We start from the raw sequence: 20,836 nt of genomic DNA on the forward strand, positions 1-20,836 counted from the left end.
GCAGATACTTTTTCGGTTTTAATTGGCATGCACAATAAGCAGAAATGTCATGCATTTTAAACGTCTGACGGACCACCCACTAACATTTTCGTCTATTCTCGTCTCGTCAACGAAAACTCACACACGTCTCGTCATGTTTTAGTCATCAACGAGCCATTTTTATCTCGTCATCGTCTCATTATCGTCATGAAAAAAAGTGGCGTCAACGAAATGATTTCGTCATCGTCATCGTTGACGAAAACAACACTGGTAGCAATAGCCAACAAATACATTGTATGGGTCAAAATTATAGATTTTTCTTTTATACCAAAAATCACCAGGTTATTAAGTAAAGATCATGTATCAAAACTTAATTTTTGATTAGTAATATGCATTGCTAAGAACTTCATTCGGACAACCTTAAAGGCAAATTTCTTAATATTTAGATTTTTTTGCACCCTCAGATTTTCAAATAGCTGTATCCTAATTATTATTATCCTTCTTTATTCAGCCTATTTTTAAAACCTATTTATTCAGCTTTCAGATGATGTATAAATCTCAATTTCAAAAAATGAGAACACAAGGGTTACCTTGGTGTAACATGAGGACGTTTTGAATTGCAGACTGGTTTGTAGTTACAGTAGCAGCTTCATCTCGTTCAAAGCTTTCTCTCTCTACTGTAGAGACTGTATCCATGTCATAAGCCAGACTGGTCACCACTCCAGTAGGAAAAGTCACATTGGTCAGTCGTCCCTCTGTGTCATAGCTAAAAAGAGAGAAAGGGAGAGAAAGATGTTAAAGAGCTGCATTTAATGCAATCCATAGGAGTAAGTACTTTTCTACTGTTCTGTCTGTCTGTCTGTCTGTCTTGAAGTTCAGATTACTTGTGTGTTGTTAGGGTGTTCCCTAGAAATAGCTCAGGTCCTTTTCCAAAAGTCTTGAATTTTTCCTAAATTATCATTCACCAGGCAAAAGTCTGACTACGAAATGTAACAGTACACCTCCGTTTTAACCAGCTTGATTTTAGATATCATTCATGTCTAGCACAAAGGGTGCTGAATGAACGAGCCATTTTAAAAGATTAGTTTACTTTCAGAATAAAAATGTCCTGATAATTTACTTATTCCCATGTCATCCAAGATGTTCATGTCTTTCATTCTTCAGTCGAAAAGAAATTAAGGTTTTTGAGGAAAACATTCCAGGTTTTTCAAGTTCAGGTTGTGAACATATCACTATGCCTTTAGGTTCGGTATCTTTAGGTTCGCTGTCAAAAATGCCAGTGTCAACGCTAAGCAGACCAGGACCAAATGTCTCATTTTTCTTTTTGGTCCGGACCAAATAAACCAAACGAATCGAACTACAAGTGCGAACACACCCTGAAACAGCAATTTGGACCTTCAACCCATTTGCACCATTAAAGCCCACTATGGACAAAAATCTTGGAATGTTTTTCTCAAACTTCTAATTTCTTTGTGACTGAAGAAAGAAAGGAATTAACATCTTGGATGACATAGGGGTGAGTAAATTAGGAAATTTTCATTCTGGAAGTGAACTAATCCTTTAATACGTGTACAAATCGCTCACCCTAAATTTGAGCAATAACAGCAAAGTTGGCAAGCAGAAATGCTCAAACGCTCTTACTCATAGAATGTTGTCCATCCATTGGCAGTGCTCTTGGTTGCCAGGAGACCACTGTTGCCATGGTAAGTTAACAGCACCTGTTCACGCCCCTGTGTGCCAAGGGTCTTCAGCCCACCACTCGAGCCTACAGTTAGCCAAATAACCTGGTTGTCAGGTGCAACGATGCGGACAGGAAGGCGGCTGGCATCCCGGCGAATCCGTAGCGTGTTCCCATGACTATCAGCCACTGAGGTCAGATCTCCTTCATTGCTATAGCTAAAGTTATATTTGAAGTCTCCAGTGATTAGGTTGGCCGTATACTGGTGCGTGCCATTACTGTCAAACATGTACACTTCCTGCTCTGCGGATGATGCCACTTCATACAAGCCCATGCTGTTAAGTGCAGGCTTGTTTTTTCCAATCACTCGAATACGGATGTTTCCCAGGTCGGCTACATACAGGGTCCCATCCGGAGCCGCCACGAGAGAGGACGGCCCGTTCAGCCGAGCGTCTTTAGCAAAGCCGTCTCCTGTTAGGTAACAATCACAGTTGACGTCGGTCTTGCAGTCGCAATCAGATGGCGCCCCCACCAGGTGAGTGATCTCGCCATCTGCCGCCACGCTGCGTACGCGGCTCATCTTCCTCTCATCTGTCTCGGCGATGTGCAGCACTCCATTGAAGGAGACGGCGATGGCGCTTGGGGATTCCAGATGGGTATGCGTGGCTTGCTGTGTTTCTGTCACCAAGATGTCTGTAGAAGGCATGGGGCAGTGAAGGGGTCTGCCTGCTGCCACGCTGACCTGCCCCTCCTCAGTGATCCGCAAAACCACACTGCCATCCAGCACAAACAATGAGTTATCCATGGGACTAACAGCCAGAGCTGTCGGCCATTCTAAAGACACCTAAAGGCAGAGGAATAAAAAAAAGCCACTGTTTAAAAAGATATGAAGCTGTTAGAGATGATAAAGTTGCCATTTTGTGATAGGATTAAATATCTATATACAAATATCTGTCTATCCGTTAGAGCTGGGCAAAAAATAATGATTTTCTTTTTTTTTTAATCTCATTTTTACGAAACAGTATTTATTTTTAAATTCGAAGAAATTCTCAAGAATTAGTCTAGATTAGTCTAACAAGCTTGCTCGGTAGCTCAGCCGGCACGAAATTGGATGCGGAATCCTTGGGTACGAATCCTGTGAAAAACATGACTCACAAAGTAAAGAGCTGAAGGATGAGAGATTGAAAAACAAGCTAAAATGGCATGTTTGCAAATGCATTTTTACGTCACATTTACTTTTCTTCATACTATAGTGCACATGCTACGTTATTTTAAAACGTAACAAAGTGTCGGCGCCAATAGCCTCATGGGCAGTGCGTCGACATGCAGTGACATGCCGACATGCCAATCCCATCCTCCATCTCTCTCCCACTTCGTTTCCTATCTCACTACTGTCTTATCAATAAAAGTCAAAAACGCCAAAAATAAATCTTAAAAAAAAAAAAACGCGTAATAAAGCATTAGAGTTACAACTCCACTCTACGGACATTTAAAGTCAGAACTGTGGTGACATGTACAAAATGTACAGATATGTTTTCATCATGAGATAAGGTTGGAACTTTGAGTAAAATATCTCTGTATTTTCAAATATTTCATATGTGCCATAACATAAAGTGTACATGCGGTTAACCCTAACAGTTAATAAATATGGCGTTACATGAAAAAAAAAAAAAAAAAAAGTGAGATGAAATCTGAAACATGTACCAAGACCAAAACTCATGTAGTCAGGATAATTGACTTGAGTGTGTTGATTTGTGCAATTTTCACTTTTCACCTGATGGACATCCATAACCGAGTCGCAGCTCAGAGGTCGAGCAGAGGCAAGGTCGTTGGACCCCAGCAGAGTGGAGATGATGCCATTTTGATCCACCCTCCGGATCACGGTCCCGTCCACAAAGTAGATCAGTCCGTTCTTGTCGACGGCGATCCCTGGAGAGAAGAGAGGAAGGAACGAAATGTGCAGGTCACACAGCTGTGCTCTTTGCTTGCCTGATCCAGGCAGCGGGTACATGTGTCGTGTTTGGCTTCCCATTATTCAGGTCACTGCAGAAAGCATCGCCCTCAATTATTCACATCTTGCCTCCCACTGCTGAATTATTTCTTAAGGAGAAAGTGGAATAGGATGTATTAGAACATCCCTCCCTCCCTCTAGCATTTCAGTCTGTGTTCGCTCTCTCTCACTCCGTCTCAGTTGGTCTGCAAGTCTGCTCAGGGTATTTGACAAAAGCATGGAGTGGGAAAGCATCAAACCCACTTTTAAACCCAAATTATGAAAGTGTGGGTTGCTATAGTAACTGCCGCTTGGTAAATGCGTGTCTGGCTGAGCGGTAGCACGGAGAGATTGGGTGCCTGACGAAAACAGTAAGGCAAACCTGACGTTATGGCAGAAATCTCAGTCCCAACCGAGGAAGATGCATGTATGCATCAATGCCTCTGACTTTTTTATAGTTACGACAGCCAGAATGTAGATCTCCGCATACGTCCCATCAATTCAACGCATTATGTACCCATCTACACAGGAAATACAACACCTAATGTATCCATCATTCAGCGCGTTCATTCATGTGTGAATGGCATTTTATTGAAAAACAATGAAAACATCTCTTTTTCTGCATGACGAGGTTATATGCCGAAATGGGTTGCCTATATTCACCAGACAAGTGTGACGTTTTATAATTTATGTCGGTGAAGTCACGATTCATTCAAAGCAGCTTCATCAATCCGTTGTGTCTGGCTCAGTCAAATAATTTAGTACCTATCCTGGGGCTGTCAGTTCCCATTTCCCTTGTTGAAGCGCCAATCAAAAACCTCACTCCATAATACAGTGTTAAAAGCTCACAGAGCTTTGGGATGATCTTTCATGTCAATCAAAGCGTGTCGTATGCCTCAGAAGATTCATCGCAGACGTTTCCGAAGTCTGAAGAACCCATGTTTCTCAACTCTTTACTTGAGAAGAATGCATGACTCTTTTGATTGTCAATTTTAATCATCCTTCAAAAATACCTTTAGGTCCTGTGAGGAGAGCCTCGGTGGCCGGTCCTCCATCTCCACAGTGAGCTTCGTCAAAGGGCAGACAGTGATCCCCCGTTCCCGCCACTACCTCCACGTTCTGCTGGGACTCTGAGCTGGCCAGAAGTGCCTGCGGGCTGTAGATGCGTCTGGAGTTGGTGTCGGACACGTAGAGCCGGCCCGTCACGGGATCCGTGGTCAGGTAGTAGCGGTGAGCGGGATTGTTACTTGGCGAGAGACACATAAACAGTAGGAGTTATGAGCGAAGACATTAGTCTGCTGTCAAGCCGAGCCAGTGCGACTCATAAATTATTGGTCTGACATTGCAATTGGAGATGGCAGATGAAATGAGAGACTGATTAGAATATTAATATCATTAAAGATGTTGAGAGAATCGCAGCATGTTTTTTCGCATCTATCAAAAGGGTGTGAGCTCCTGACAGATGGGAAGACGAAAAAAAACGATTGTGCGAAAGGGAAGTAAATGCGATGTGACTGGAACGTATTTGTGGAGGCTGTGATGACGACTTCAAGACTGCCAGATCATTTCAATCATTCCTGTTCCCTTGCGGGGAAAGGTTCTCTGCGATGCGGTGATGATATGCATATCTTAATGACTGTCAACAACTGATGGCTTTTCAGAACGCTACGCTTATTTGCATTCATTAATTCTGTCTCCCAATCAGCCTGCTCGTTTCTGAATGAGTTAGTGCGGCCCCTCCAGACATGCCATTAGTGCTTAAATGACCAGTCGAGGCGAGACTTTGTGCGTGGGGGTGTGGAGATCAGTGACCTTCTCCCTCTGGGATCAGGCAAATCTTTTCACGTTTTATCAAAAGCAGTTTTAGGGCTATTCTTGCACACCGAGCGCACTCTGTTCAATCGATATCCTGGACTGTTTGGAAACCAATTCACACTCGGAGGCACTGGCCTGTGTAAAATCCAAATGTGAAAATGTGAAACAGTGGTACTTTTTTCAGCTAAAGGCCTAGAGTGTCATAATCCAAAGTCCTCTTATACGGGATCAGTAAATCTATTAGACGGTCAAAAAAGGTGATGTGCAAACATCTCTCATAAAATGTGTCTCGACATCTTTTGGGATTAGTAACGAACTTGGGTTAGCTTTCTGTAGACACCCTTTGGACATTTAATTTTATTGATAAAAAAGTGCCCAAAAGGGTCACAACGAATGACGTATCTAAAATTGTGTACATGCATGTCTTTTAAAACACAGCAACATTATGTGACATTTACAACAGGTAACTTACCTGTGTCTGAAATCCTTATTTCTTTGGGCAGTTTGAAAAAGGAAGGGGAAACATAAAGTGAGACAACAAGTTTAGGTAAAATAGTATACACTTATTCTATTTACTTCACATTACCTAATGTCCATCTAATTCAGGACCCCACTGGTGACTACAGTATAGGTTGTTTGCAGTCACGTGATTCTGATGACGTGCGAAATGCAGCTGGAAGGCAGGAAGTGACTCAAAATGCCTATGTTTTGAATAGTTTATGGAAATCGGTCAAACTGAGAAATTTCATTTCATATTGTGTATGAACATTTGCTGTTCATAAGGAGGAAAATGCAAGAAATTGACTAAAAAAGATTTGTGACTATTGGTCCTGTTAGCAGCACATAAAGTGAAACTCACTATGTTCTGTGAATCAATGAAGCTCTTGAAACTACAAATATGTTATCTCACATGTGTCTATGTGTGGCATTTAGCATTGAGTGAATTCTTAGTCTCACCCTGTATCTATTTATATATTTCTTTATTAATCTTAACATATTATTATATCTTTTAACCATTTGCACATACAAGCATTATCCGACTCTCCTCCTGACCACAGACAGAAGTTTCCAAGCCACTTTTTCCTTGGATTTTCAAAGCTTTTAATAATTTTTAAAAAATATTTCTATTTAATGTTTTTATTTCAGTTTTCATGTTAGTTATTTTAGGACTTCAATTTAAATATATCATATTTTGTTTTTCTTCTTATATTTGTATTTTATTTTCAGCTTCAATTAATGAAAGGATTAGTTCACTTCCAAAATAAAAAGTTCTTGATAATTTACTCAACCCCATATCATCCAAGATGTTTATGTCTTTCTTTCTAAAGTCAAAAAAAATGAAGGTTTTTAAGGAAAACATTCCAGGATTTGTCTCTGTGTAGTGGACTTCAATAGAGTCCAATGGGTTGAAGGTCCAAATTGCAGTTTTAATGCAGCTTTAAAGGGCTCTACACGATCCCAGCCAAGGAATAAGGGTAAGGATCTAATCTAGCAAAACAATGATTCATTTTCTAAAGAATAAAATAAAATTATATGCTTTTAAACCACACATGCTACTCTTGCACTACGCATTATGTAATCATACTGGAAAGGTCACACGCAGTTAGTTCTTCGTCTAATGTACTTTGATTCAGAAAGGTAGGGTAGAGTAAAAAACATCTCATTTTCTAATACAACTTGCAAATAATTTGCAAGCATTTGTGGTTTTTATGACGTTTTGCTGATATTCCTTGGCTGGGATCAGGTAGAGCCCTTTAAAGCTGTGTTAAAATGGCAATTTGGACATTCAACTCATCGGCTCCCATTTAAGCCTACTATATGGTAAAAAATTCCTGGAATGTTTTCCTCAAGAACCTTAATTTCTTTTCGACTCGAATAAGAAAGACATGAACATCTTGGATGACATTGGGAATTCTTATTCTGGAAGTGAACTGAATCTTTATCACTGTATGTGACAGTGTTGAAATTAAATTCTATGAACGTGTTGAAATATAATACATGCTTATCTATTCTAAAATTGTGTGTACTTCAAAGAGACTAGATTTGAAGTAACTTCTTTGACAGAGTTTACCGTTCTAACGGGCTAAAGCACAACACTCTGTCAGCGTACTAAAATCTAAATGCATCCCCTTTCAACCACTGCTGCTACAGCTACCAAAGCACTGCTTAAAAATTCACAGCATTCAACAATAACTTCCAAGACAATTACTGTCGGACTTCAAAAATCGCCTGCTGTGAGAATTGGTGCCACTATTATGCAAAATCCGAAGGCCTTCTTTTTGAGCACTATAATGTTTGGTGGATTAAAAATAGTTCTGCTTTTAAATGTTTTGTAGAGACAATCCCTAGACACTGGCTCTCAGCATGCTGCGATTTGCCACAAAATGTCTCCAAGTATTCTGCCAGATTTCCTTGCTGCTGAATCACCTGAGCTCCATGACACTGGTGACATTGCCCGACGGATAGATGCGTCTAATGTAATTGAAGTCGCCAACATACAGGCTCCCATCGATGCCCCATGCTAGAGCAACAGGAGCCAGCAGTTTGTTTCCCTCCGCTTGGCCATTACAGCTCGGACAGGAGATGCTTCTGCGTCTGCCATTTCCCATTATGGTGCTGATGATGGGAGGAAGCTGGGAGAGGAAGACATTCTCACCATTTCCCTTATACAGGATCCCTGAGACACAGAAGAGATTGGAAGAAAAAAAAAAGGTTGTTTTTTTTCTCAAAAATGTATATTTATTTGATTTTCACACAAACATACACTAGAATATATGAAAGCCTGTGTCCGCCACTGAATCATTTTTTTTCTCAGAATTGCATGATATAAACATGCAATTGCGAGTTATAAAGTCAGAATTACGAGACATAAACTAACAATTCTAAGAACAGTTTTTTTCCCCCTCAGAATTTACTTTTTAATTCAAAAAAGTCAGAATTGCGAGACATAAATTCACAATTGCGAGAAAAAAGTCAAAATTGTGAGTTTTTTTATTTGCAATTCTGACTTTATTGCAATTGCGAGTTTATATCTTGTTATTCTGACTTTATAACTTGCAATTACAATTTTATATCTCACAATTTTGAGAAAAAAGTCAAAATTGCAAGGTGCAAACTCGCATTTGCCAAAAAAACACCTTTTCCTTGCAATTCTAACTTAATTGTAATTGAGTTTGTAGAAACAAAATCAGAATTGCAAGTTTATACCTTTATATTAGGCAATCCCAACTTTATAACTCGCAATTGAAAGTTTATTTCTCACAATTTAGTGAAAAAAGTCAGAATTGCTAGTTTATATCTTACAATTTTGAGAAAAAAAAAGTCTGAATTGTGAGTTTATCTCAAAATTTGGAGTAAAAATGTCAGAATTACGAGTTTAAATCTCACAATTTTGAGAAAAAGTCAGAATTGCGAGTTTGTATCATAATTTTGAGAAAAAAAGTCAGAATTGTGAGTTTATATCACGCAATTTTTAGAAAAGTGAAAATTGCAAGTTCCTATCTCGCAATTCTGACTTTATAACTCGCAATTGTGAGTTTATATCTTATATCTCACAATTTTGAGAAAAAAGTCAAAATTGCAAGGTGCAAACTCGCATTTGCGAAAAAACACTTTTTTTTCTTGCAATTCTAACTTAATTGTAATTGAGTTTGTAGAAACAAAATCAGAATTGCAAGTTTATACCTTTATATTAGGCAATCCCAACTTTATAACTCGCAATTGAAAGTTTATTTCTCACAATTTAGTGAAAAAAGTCAGAATTGCTAGTTTATATCTTACAATTTTGAGAAAAAAAAAGTCTGAATTGTGAGTTTATCTCAAAATTTGGAGTAAAAATGTCAGAATTACGAGTTTAAATCTCACAATTTTGAGAAAAAAAGTCAGAATTGCGAGTTTGTATCATAATTTTGAGAAAAAAAGTCAGAATTGTGAGTTTATATCACGCAATTTTTAGAAAAGTGAAAATTGCAAGTTCCTATCTCGCAATTCTGACTTTATAACTCGCAATTGTGAGTTTATATCTTATATCTCACAATTTTAAGACAAAAGTCAGAATGGTTAGTTTAAATCTCACAATTTGGAGAAAAAAGGTCAGAATTATGAGTTTATATCACATTTTTTAGAAAAAAAAGTGAGAATTGCAATTCTGATTTTATTACTCGCAATTGTGAGTTTATATCTAAATTCTGAGAAGGTCAGAAGATTTTATAAGATAAAAAGTCACAATAACCTTTTTTTTTTTTTTTTTTTTTTTTAAGTGGTGGAAACTGCCTAATATAAGAATCACATAGACCCAGAAAGAGAAAATTATTACTACCACTACTACTGCTACTATTAGTAGGATGAAAAATACAATTGCAAAAAAAAAAAAAAAACCATTATGCATGAAATTGTTACTTAATTAGTTTTATACAGACAAGCAGGATAATGCTATTCTTATCTGACTTCACAGCCTCAAATGCTCTTGTAATCTATAAGAGAGTTAGAAAAAAGAGCGGACATTTTTTTTCCTGGCTGTAATGGAAGGGCCTGAGCATATAACTCAACTAAAGATGAAAGTTCCTACCCTGGACATCGCTATGAAAAGGGGGCACTTAGCGCTGTGATCTTCCCGAGCTTCCGTTAGAAACTCCATTAATGTGGACATTGAAGTAGCACTTTGATGAGGAAGCTCCAAAAAGAATTAAGCTGCTAAGGCATCAGAGCTACCATAATGAACATTTTCATTAATATGGATGATTAGACTCTAACTTTTGAAATAAATCGAGCACTTCTTGAGCAGTCTAGTTTTAAGCACAATTACATCTTATTTGATTTGATTGATTTGGTTTTGCATTATTTTTCTTTCCACCTATTAGTCATGTTTTCTTAATTATTTTAGCACATAAATGTATTTGTCTCATACTTGGTCACTTTGTTTTCCAGCAACTATTTTATAACATGCTCAGAGGAAAGCTCAGCATAGCAGTTTTGCTAGCAAAACTATGATTGCATTTTTAAAGGATTTTTTTGTTGTTTATGCTGTCGAATCAGAGAGAATCTGTCTCAAATGTGCAATATCCAAAAAAAAAAAAAAAATAGAATACAGTCCTCAGGCATTAAATGTACCAACCGGAGACGTTTCGATCACCTGAGAGGTGATTGTATACACAGCTGTGTGCTTTATTTTCCAGTCCCTATAGATCTCAGCTTCTAAAACCTTTGATCGTTTCAATCATTTTAACACCGCTTTCAGTCCAAGACTGAGCGAGGAGCTTGGGTCATTACAGATAAATATTTCAGTCCTGTGAAAATTTAACTTGTTTCTTTTTGGGGTTGGCTTCAAAGAAGAACTTCAAAGGGAAGTGCCATGCCCAGGGCCATAAATTATTCATACTGAGCAACATGTTAGACTTTCAACACTTGCTTTGGCCTATTAATCACATCAATAACACTGCACTGAACTACACTCCCATTGGCTGGCCACTACATCTCGAGTTCAGCAACTAGCTACCTCAGTGGCTACACACCATCGCATTGCTTTGTAATTGGTTCCGAGGCCGGGTTTCAGTAAAACTATAGGAATCTGAAACTGTTCAGTCTCAAATGTTTTGTCATGGCTGCAGCTCTTTTTTATTATTGTTGTAATTATTCTTTTTTCTTATTTTGTGCATGTGAACAAGACAAAAGTGTCGAAGCAGAGCAGAGACTTTTTCTAATGGAGGGTACTCCGATCATGGAAATACATAAAGCAGAACATTATGGTCGACTGGTTGGTCCAAAGACTAAAAAGTTGACTAGATGAAGGAAAAGTTCACCCAAAAATGAAAATTCTGTCAGTAATTACTCACCCTCATGTCGTGCCAAACCCATAAGACCCATTCATTCATCTTCGGAACACAAATTATGATATTTTTAATGAAATCCGAGAGCTTTCTGACCTTGCATAGACAGAAACACACAACTGACACATTCAAGGCCCAAAGAAAAGAGTAAGGTTCAACCTTAACTTTATGAAGCTATGTAAATACTTTTCGTGTGCAAAGAAAACTAAAATAATGACTTTATTCAACAATTTCTTCATAAGACTGAAGAACACGTCTGAAGATTTCAACAGAGAGGATGACTTGCAATTTTTTTGCCCAGCCTTACTTATTTGAACCAGAATATACAGATGACGAACTAATAGAGATGGACATTCTATGTCAAATGCCAACTCCTGTGTCAGCAGCACCACATGCATACTGTTGTGTGAACGAAGCAATTACTGACACGGAAGAGAAGAAATTGTTGAATAAAGTTGTTATTTTTGATTTCTTTGCGCACAAAAAGTATTATCATAGCTTCATGAAGTTAAGGTTGAGCCTTACTACTTTTTGGGGCCTTGAACATGTCAGTTGTGCTGCTGTCTTTGCAGAGTCAGAAAGCTCTTAATCTTAATTGGTGGTCCGAAGATGAATGAAGGTCTTATTGGTTTGGAACGACATGAGAGTGAGTAATTAATGACAGAACTTTGTCTGATGTCACATAGACTATTTTAACGATGCCCTTACTACCTTTATGGGCCTTAAACGTGGTAGTTGCTGCCTATGCAGTGGCAAAAAGTTCTTGGATTTAATCAAAAATATCTTCATTTGTGTTCTGAAGATGTACAAAGGCCTTACAGGTTTGATGGTGAGTAAATAATACCAGAATTTTCATTTTTAGGTGAACTATCCCTTGAACTAGTCAACTTTTTAGTCTTCGGACCAACTAGTCGACCACAATGTTCTGCTTTATGTATTTCCGTAGTCAGAGTAGACCATCCTCGATTAGAAGACAGTCAAAAAAAAAGTCTCTGCTCTGCTTCTGACACTTTGGTTTGTCTGATGTCACCTAGACTATTTTAACAATGTCCTTACTACCTTTCTGGGCCTTGAACATGGTAGTTGCCTGTCTATGCAGGGCCAGAAAGTTCTTGGATTTCATCAAAAATATCTTCATTTGTGTTCTGAATGTGTACAAAGGCCTTACAGGTTTGGAATGACATGAGGGTGAGTAAATAACAGAATTTTCAATTTTGGGTGAACTATCCCTTGAACTAGTAAACATTTTAGTCTTTGGACCAACTAGTTGACTATAATATTCTGCTTTATGTATTTCCATGATCAGAGTAGTAGTGTTCTGAAGATGTACAGAGGCCTTACAGGTTTGGAATGACATGAAGTGACAAAATGTTCATTTTCAGGTAAACTATCCATTTAACATCCAGAAGTACCTTTTTGGTATCTTCAGCTACATCCCCCAGCTATTCAGACAGAAATCTTTAGCTATTGCATTGCATTTTTTGGCATCCTGCCTCAAGCATTGTGTTTTTAAAATGGCATGTCATGCTAAAAAAAGACTAGTCAAAACCATATCATTCTGTTCCATTTAGCTGCACTACGTATAACTGTTTTTTAACAAAAAGCGTCCTACATAAACAGCCAAAGATGTGAACCTGAAAACAGCCTAATTATACAGGCCAACTAGATGATTTTCAAAATATGCAGATTTGCGCCCGTGTCACAGAGGAGACAAATCAAGTGCATCCAGTGCCAAGTCTCATCGGGCATTCCTCTTTAGTGTGATGACTGTCACTTTAGCAGCAAGCGTGGTAAACTGTCATTGGCTGATATCAGCTGTTAATTCACAGAGTGCTTAAATGACCCAAAACCCTCTGCAATTCTCAACTGCATGCGAATCATGCCTAATGTCTTCCCATGTGCAGCTAAGCAGGGTGCATAGCAATTTGTTCCTGCTTGATTAGGCCCTGCCATTGATTAATTGATTGAGAGGAGGACTGGAATGAAGACACAGTCAGAGGGGATCTCGAGAACACCCGGCCCAATAGAAGCTGCCGTTCTTATTCAGAGGTCTACAATGTACCATTAAGTAAGATGAATTGGTCTGGGTGCCTGCTTTTAAGTGTGACTCAACAAAGCCACTGACCTTGACAGCAAGACAAACCAACGACACTTCTCACTTGCTCAAACTGTGCGATTGCTGCATTGCTTTGCTCTAATCTCATTATGCACTGCTCGCACTACTTATGAACCACTGTTCAAATATTAGGAAGAAAATAATGAACTTGTAGATCTACAAAGATTTGACTGTAAATCCTATGCAAAACCCTGTGCAACAAGAACATCATTAACAATAAATCATCTAATGATTGGAACAATCGACTTTGCTGCCATGAAGGCATTGTGGGAACCAGGACATTGCTATGGAGATGTTCTGTATGGTTTCTTACTAACAATGTACTTTGTTCCCTAGATATTGTTCAGCTCAGCTCCCTCAGCACAGGTCTATAAACAATAAAACAAGTTGCTTAGAAAAGTAATTGCACAAATGTCCTTAACAAGCCACACAATTTAAGATACCCATAACACAAACTGTGTGCAAGCATTGCAAGAACCACTAATTACATACAGCGTCACAAAATAATTACATGTAAAGTACGCTTTTCATTAGTGTTCGTCATTACCCATGCAGCATGGATGTTATAAATTGTGGCCTGATTAACTTGCGACTTTATGGCTAGACCTTTAGGTGAGAAGCAGTCGATTTGTTTTGGCCACTCTCAGCTACATGTTAATGTCTATGAAGTACAGCAAACTCCATGAATAGAAATTTCATTCAATGTCATCTACAGTAATGCAATGCTTATGCTTATTGATTATTCACTGAGCAAATATGGTGATCAAATAGCAATGGGATAAATAAAACTATTTTGTAAATGTCAAGCAAACAAGCTGAATATCAAATCTTCTAGGTGTTCTTCAGCATTCATAAAGAGGTGTCAGGCTAAACAGTCTGCCATATCGGAAAAATTCACCAAAAAGGTTAAGGATTGACACCTATGGTGGGGAGATGACATTGAACTTTTTTTTTGTTTTCTAAAATTAAACTTTTTAAGATTTAACATTAAAACGAATAAGAAATACAGTGCCTTGCAAAAGTTTTTTATGTTATGTTGCAGCCCTTATGTCAAACTTGCTTTAAATTACTTTTTTTCCACATCAATCTATTAATTTACCATACTGACAAAGCAAAAAACTGATTTGTGACAACTTTGCAGATTTATTACAATTAAAAAACTGAAATAAGTACTTTGCATAAGTATTCATACCCTTAACAAGGTACTTAGTTGAAGCGCCTTTACAGCCTGAGGTCTTTTTGGTTTGATGCGACAAGCTTTGCACATCGGCATTTGGCAATTATCTGCCATTCTTCTCCTCACCTCTTCACCTCTCAAGCTCTGTCAGCTTGGATGAATGTTGGCAGACATTTTCAGGTTTCTCCAGAAATGTTTGATTGGGTTCAAGCCCAGGCTGTGGCTGGGCCACTCAAGGACATTCACAGAGTTGTCTTTAAGCCACTCTTGTTGTGTGCTTGGGGTCACTGTCCTGTTGGAAGGTAAACCTTCTGCTCAATCTGAGGTTCTGAATGCTCTGCACTAGGTTTTTGTTAAGGCTATTTTGCTGTGTTGAGCTACTCTGAAGAGTCCCTCAGTCCCTGCCGCTGAAAAATTCTCACAATCTAAGAGTTCTTTAGTTGTTACAAATTCCAAGTGGGTTTTCACTGAGGAGAGGATTGAGTTTGGCCACACAGCCATAAAGACCAAATTGGTGGAGTGTTGGAGTGAAGTTTGTTCTTTTGTAAATTTCTCCCATCTGCATACAGTATATGATCATGAAGCTTCCTGGTCACCAGTCTAACCAAGGCCATTCCTCATCAATTGCTCAGTTTGGCTAGGAGGCCAGCTCTAGGAAGAGTCCTAGTTGTTTCAAACGTCTTCCATTAAGGGTAACAGAGACTACATGCTTCTGTGAAACTTTAATGCAGCAGAATTTTTTCTGAAATCTTCCCCAGATGTGTGTCTTGATGCAATCCTGTCTCTGAGCTTTACAGGCAGTTCTTTTGACCTCAGGGCTTGGTTTTTGCTCTGATATGCATTTTAGCTGATAGACCTTTTATTGAGAGGTGTGTGCCTTTCCAAATCATGCTCATTCAAATGAATTTGCCACAGGTTAACTCCACTTGAATTGTAGTAACATCTACAAGTGATATGAATGCTCCTGAGCTAAATTTCACGTGTCCCAGAAAAGGGTATGAATACTTATGCAATGGAATCATTTCAGTTTTTTATTTCTAATAAATTTGCAAAGTTGTTCCACTTGCTTTGTTATTATGGTGTATGGCATGTAGATTAATGTGGGAAAAAAAAGTTATTTAAAGCAGTTCAACGTAAGGCTGCAACTTAACAAAATGTGGAAAAAAATGAAGGGATATAAATACTTTCGCAAGGCACTGTTTATACAATATTTCTAGGTAACAAATACAATGAGAAAATAGAAATAGTGAAACATCTTTAATATTTCTTCACTAAACATATTTTTCTCACTTAAACCTAGTTAAAAAAGTTTTTAGAAATTAAAAAAAAAAATACAAAAAGAATAATCACTAATCACATAAGCAACTTTGTAAAACTGATCATCTGAATTTATGTGTACTGATGGTTAGTTGTTCTTGCTTTGATAAAAAGTACAGTATGCTCTTTGGCTCATTTCCAAATTATGCCGCAGAACATCATAAAGTTTTAGACAAATGTGTGGAATTCATGCTGCTTAAGTACTGTTCTCAAAAGAACAAACTAAATACTTATGAAATTCAACAAAAGATTTCAGTTAAACCTTTTAATTTCAAATGTTATGCTGACAATAACTGCTATGCATTCAATTATAAAAATGCATAATAGAAGCAATTTTTATTAGCTATCTGGACAAAAATATTGAAGATAAAGACTATGATAATATTTAAAGTCACCAAGAGCATGGATGTGTTTTACAGAAAAACTTAGCAACGGGATGTAGCTCTTGCTCAAACACATACACATATGCCTAGACACACAGTTTGCACAAGCGCTGACTGCTGATCAAAACCTGTAAGCCATAGATATGAGAGGCTCTGCATTATCAATCAGTGAGACAAATGGGACTGTCAAAGAGAAGATCTCCCTTTGGCAAATTGATTACATTTATGACAACTTCTTCAGGACAAAATGTTTTCCCATCTCCATCACTTGCCATGCATCGCTTCTGATGTACAAAAACGCACTAATCGAAAAGATTGTAAAGGTGACATGCCCAAATGTGCAAAGCTTTCATCTAATTTATAAACCTCAGATTAAACAGGGTCTGAGCCAGATTTATGTCTTAAGCTCTTTTAAGAGCTATTCTTCTCGGAGTAAACTTATAAGAAGATTATGAGCATGTAAGATAAATAATGAGCAACCCCATGTAAAACTCACCTAACCGCAAACCTGCTAACTGAGTTATGAGAAGAAGAAGAACAGGCGATCATGGTATGGATTTATATTTAACAGAGCTGAGAGCTTTAGGACAGATGCTCTATGCCTCAGTGCTTTCCATCAGAATATGCAGTTCCCGAGCTTTTTGTTCCATCGCTTTCAACTGTGTCTGTGAGGTTTTTGACAGATTTAGCTCACAAAAACAGCAAAAACAATGCAGTTAATCTTCAATTCAAAGTCTATGAACTTCAGCAGCTAGCAAAAAGTCTAAGGAGTATAAAAATCCCCAAATATTTACTATAATATCTTTCATGATGTTAAAAATAATAATAAAAAGGGAGCCAGAATAATGTGATACGATGCACCCTACTGGATTTGGCAAATTAATTAAATGCATTATTAACTAATCAAGATTAACTATGAAATGATAAAATTCGAACACCAAAGCATTTCTATAATAATGGTCTAATCTAAATAAGATAATGATCGAAAATCTGCAATTGGTTTAATCCACTCTGGCGCTTGAGGTGTAAAATGAGAATTTAAGACTTATTGGCAGTAACACTGCTTAAACTAGATAAACTGTCTAGAGGTGCAAAAATAAGGGCTGAGCAGACAGCCATGACCATTTGTTCGGCAGGTCGTCAGATTAAAGGATGTGGAAATCCGGAGGCCAACTGGGCATTTAGCCAGCAATCAGAAAGAGGCTTAAAATCTTTGGTTCAGGCGGGGAACAATCAGATGTTGTCACACTAACTAACTCTAGAGAAACAACCAGAGACAAGCGCACCTGAAAAACGTCAGTCTAATCTTGTGTTTTCATTTAGGGCATCGGGATGTGCTGCAGAGCCGACTTCTTTTCCCAAAACGCGCTATTAAATACGACTGCTGGATCCGGTTCAAACTGTGCACACATCGTCATTTACCGAGAATAAAAAGATGCCATTATGTGTGTGAATATGGAGATTTAAGCTGACAGAATGAGCTTCCCTGTCACCCTGTTTCATTATGAAGACAAAGGAACAGGGAATGTCTGGTGGAATAATGCCACATTTCCATATTCACACTTGTGTTTTAATGGCACTTTTATTGAATTAAGCTATAAGTATGCATTCTGCGCCTGAAAACTGGATAAAGTTCATTCAGCCAAATCATGTCCCCCATAATGTTGGAGAGCACAGCTCTGACTTGGCACGCTGTGTTAATGATTCCGATTTAATCTGTCATCACTGTGAGCGATTAGCCCTTTCAAACTCTGCTTTATTATGTGCAAATGAGGCAATGAACCATATTTCATGTTAAGATGAATATTTATGACAATGAGTCCAGGTAGAAGCACTGACCCCTGAATTGGTGAGGGGACATTTCCCCGTGAGGTGGTTCCGTTGGGGTTTAATAAGCGGTTCCTACCGTTTGGCACATCCAAGATGTGATGCTTATCCAGGCTCCATCCGCCCATGTTGGAGGCCTCCAGCTCATATCCCTGCAGCATGGCTGTCCGCTTTTCCCATAGGATCACATTCAGGCATGATTCATACTCAAAGCCCACGGATACTACAGTATAGAAAGGGAAACAGAGCAAAAGGTATCTATTATCCTCAAATGTTTTTCGACACAATTTAATATAGGTTTCATGTTTAAATTGATAAAATAAAGCATATTTTTACATGCAAATATTTTAAGTATATAAAATGTTAAACATTTAAACTAGTGCTGTCAAAATTATCACATTAACGCAGGCGATTCATTTTTCCAGTTTAACAGCATTAAAAATGTTGCTGCTTCTGTTTTTTCCTGGAAAGAAATGCATTCATTTAGTCGCAGAACTACTTTTTTGACCATTTCAAACAGGAAACGTTTCAGATGCGCACTCCAACTTCACTTCAGTGCCAGGCAGTAGAACAACAATGAACTGCGGTCAGATAAAATGTTGTTAGGCCAAATGTGACCCTGGATCAAAAAAACAGTCATAAGGGTCAATTTTTTAAATCAATGCATATTACTAATCAAAGATTTTTGGCATTAAAGAAAAATGAATCATTTTGACAACAGACGGACAAAATGTACCTGTCCCGTCAGCCATTATACTGTGCACACTATAATTGAACTATATTATATACACTTCATATTAAAGCAAAAAAATAAATAAAAAATGAGCATAAGTGTCAGATCCGCGTCGTGTTCAGCAGTGGCAGCTCTTAAAGTAATAGCAGTTAAATAACCGAATAACCCACCTGCTGCTAATCAAAGAACAAAAGAAAAAAAAAAGAGGATTTATCTGTATTTATTTTAGTATTTAGTGTTTCCTAACTTTATTAAATTTCTGTCCTACTTGCTGAAGGACACAGGTAAATAATGGGTTTATGTGAAGATTTTTTTAGGTTCGATAAAAATTAGCAATTGTTATTTTTAAAAGTCCAATTACTGTTAAAATTGATAGCTCTTAATTTTAATGCAATGTTGAGTGGCTAGAGAAAAATAATTTCCTAGAGACATCAGTATTATTAATATCAGTGATACTCACCTTCAGTCACAATCTTTTTAAACAAATATTAAAAATAAACTGTCTTTATGTTGTTTGTACATTAATTAGAACACTGAATGTGAAATTATTACAATATAAAAATATATTTAACAACTTTAAGGTTAGGTGGGATTAATCACGATACATTTCAGAAAAAAAAAATGATCGACAGCACCAATTTAAACATATTTTATTCATTAGGTGACTTACTTGTTTATGGAAAGTGTGTACTACCAGCTAAATATATGTGGTATTGACAATTTTCTGTTTATGCACATGGCAAACTGGTGCAGTAACTATTTCAGAGCAGATACAACCTTGTTAAGGAAAAGATCCTTCAGCAAATAGCATGATTACAGCGAGTCCAGTCGTAGCAACATTTTCTAAATGGGCCTGTGACCTTCTGAAAGCTAGTGTTTCTCAGTGCGCTTCATTTGCAGACTAATTATACATGCAAAGAGAAGTCAGCAATATATAGATGGACTAGAAAAATGCAGCTGCTTATAGCTTTTATTTATTGCTAGAACACAAGCCAGTGTCAGTTTAGCAAAAGATGGTTAGGATAGCGATGCAAATTCAACAAAATGAGAATGGCTTTTGAACTATGTGTATTTTCAGCAAGGTTTAAATCAAACATTTTGAGGCGGTGTTGGTATGAAACCATTTTACTGTACTGTATTCTCTGTCCTAAATCCCTTTAAAAACCATTAGTTTAAGGTTCAGAGAATATTTAGTTCAACCTTCTGGTCTTCTAATAATAAGCCCCTCTTCTGCTAATCAGTTTGACTTGTACTATCAGTTTATAGGGGATTCGTCTCACTGAAATATCTGGGTGAAAAAAGATTAATTTGCTCCTGGTTTAAATCAGTCCAAGTTAATAATATATTCATACACACAGGGCTTTATATAGATCTGTTTCCTCCCATTGTTCCACCACCTACCTACAGCCTCTGCGAGTCCGTAGACTCTCTGGCTGTACGCATCTGTCTTGTCCCAGATAAAGCTGTAAGAGAGCCGGGGTGAAGCTGGGAACTGCTTCTGAAACATTCTGCCCTCCACAGCCACCATGAGATGGACCCGGGCCAAGCCGAAGGGCACACTGGACTGGGTCAAGATGACCTTCAGAACAGGTTTGTAGGCTGAAGCACGTGAACTCAAGTAAATCAAGTCTAAATCACTCCCAGGAATGGCCGTGTGCTCATGAAGAACCTGTGATGCGCATGAGAGAGGAAGTTAATTGCCTGTAGTGTAAATTTCCTTCTGGCTCATTATCATTTTTATTGTCAGATATTTAAAAAAAATGGACTGCTTCGTAAATTCATTGAAGACTATGAATTGACTCTAGTATTCAAAAGTTTGGTGACAGTAAGATTTTTTTGGAAAATATTCAGACTTTTATTCAGCAAGGTTCAGTTTTTATTGCATTTTAGATCAAATAAAGACAGCCTTGGTGAGCATAAGAGACTTACACTCAAACCAAATATTTTCAGACACCAGATATAATTTTTGAATTTTTTTACAAGTGGGCGCAGGACA

At 37.8% G+C, this 20,836-nt stretch overlaps 1 protein-coding gene across 5 annotated transcripts in view; it reads right to left on the minus strand.

The window, feature by feature from the left end:
- LOC141287931 (teneurin-3) overlaps positions 1-20,836 on the minus strand; it is a 137,221-nt gene that overhangs the window by 8,644 nt on the left and 107,741 nt on the right. For 3 of the 5 annotated variants that reach the window (XM_073820036.1, XM_073820034.1, XM_073820038.1), the window contains 8 exons: positions 20,242-20,509; positions 18,187-18,330; positions 7,890-8,139; positions 5,935-5,955; positions 4,661-4,893; positions 3,432-3,586; positions 1,621-2,501; positions 570-745 (listed from right to left, as the gene is read on the minus strand). In XM_073820036.1, the coding sequence (XP_073676137.1) occupies positions 570-745; positions 1,621-2,501; positions 3,432-3,586; positions 4,661-4,893; positions 5,935-5,955; positions 7,890-8,139; positions 18,187-18,330; positions 20,242-20,509 (2,128 nt within the window). The remainder of the gene's footprint in view (positions 1-569; positions 746-1,620; positions 2,502-3,431; positions 3,587-4,660; positions 4,894-5,934; positions 5,956-7,889; positions 8,140-18,186; positions 18,331-20,241; positions 20,510-20,836) is intronic. The other 2 variants (XM_073820037.1, XM_073820035.1) reach the window with 1 other exon arrangement.

Source organism: Garra rufa, chromosome 16 (genome assembly GCF_049309525.1).
Source record: "Garra rufa chromosome 16, GarRuf1.0, whole genome shotgun sequence".
Lineage (NCBI taxonomy): Eukaryota > Metazoa > Chordata > Actinopteri > Cypriniformes > Cyprinidae > Garra > Garra rufa.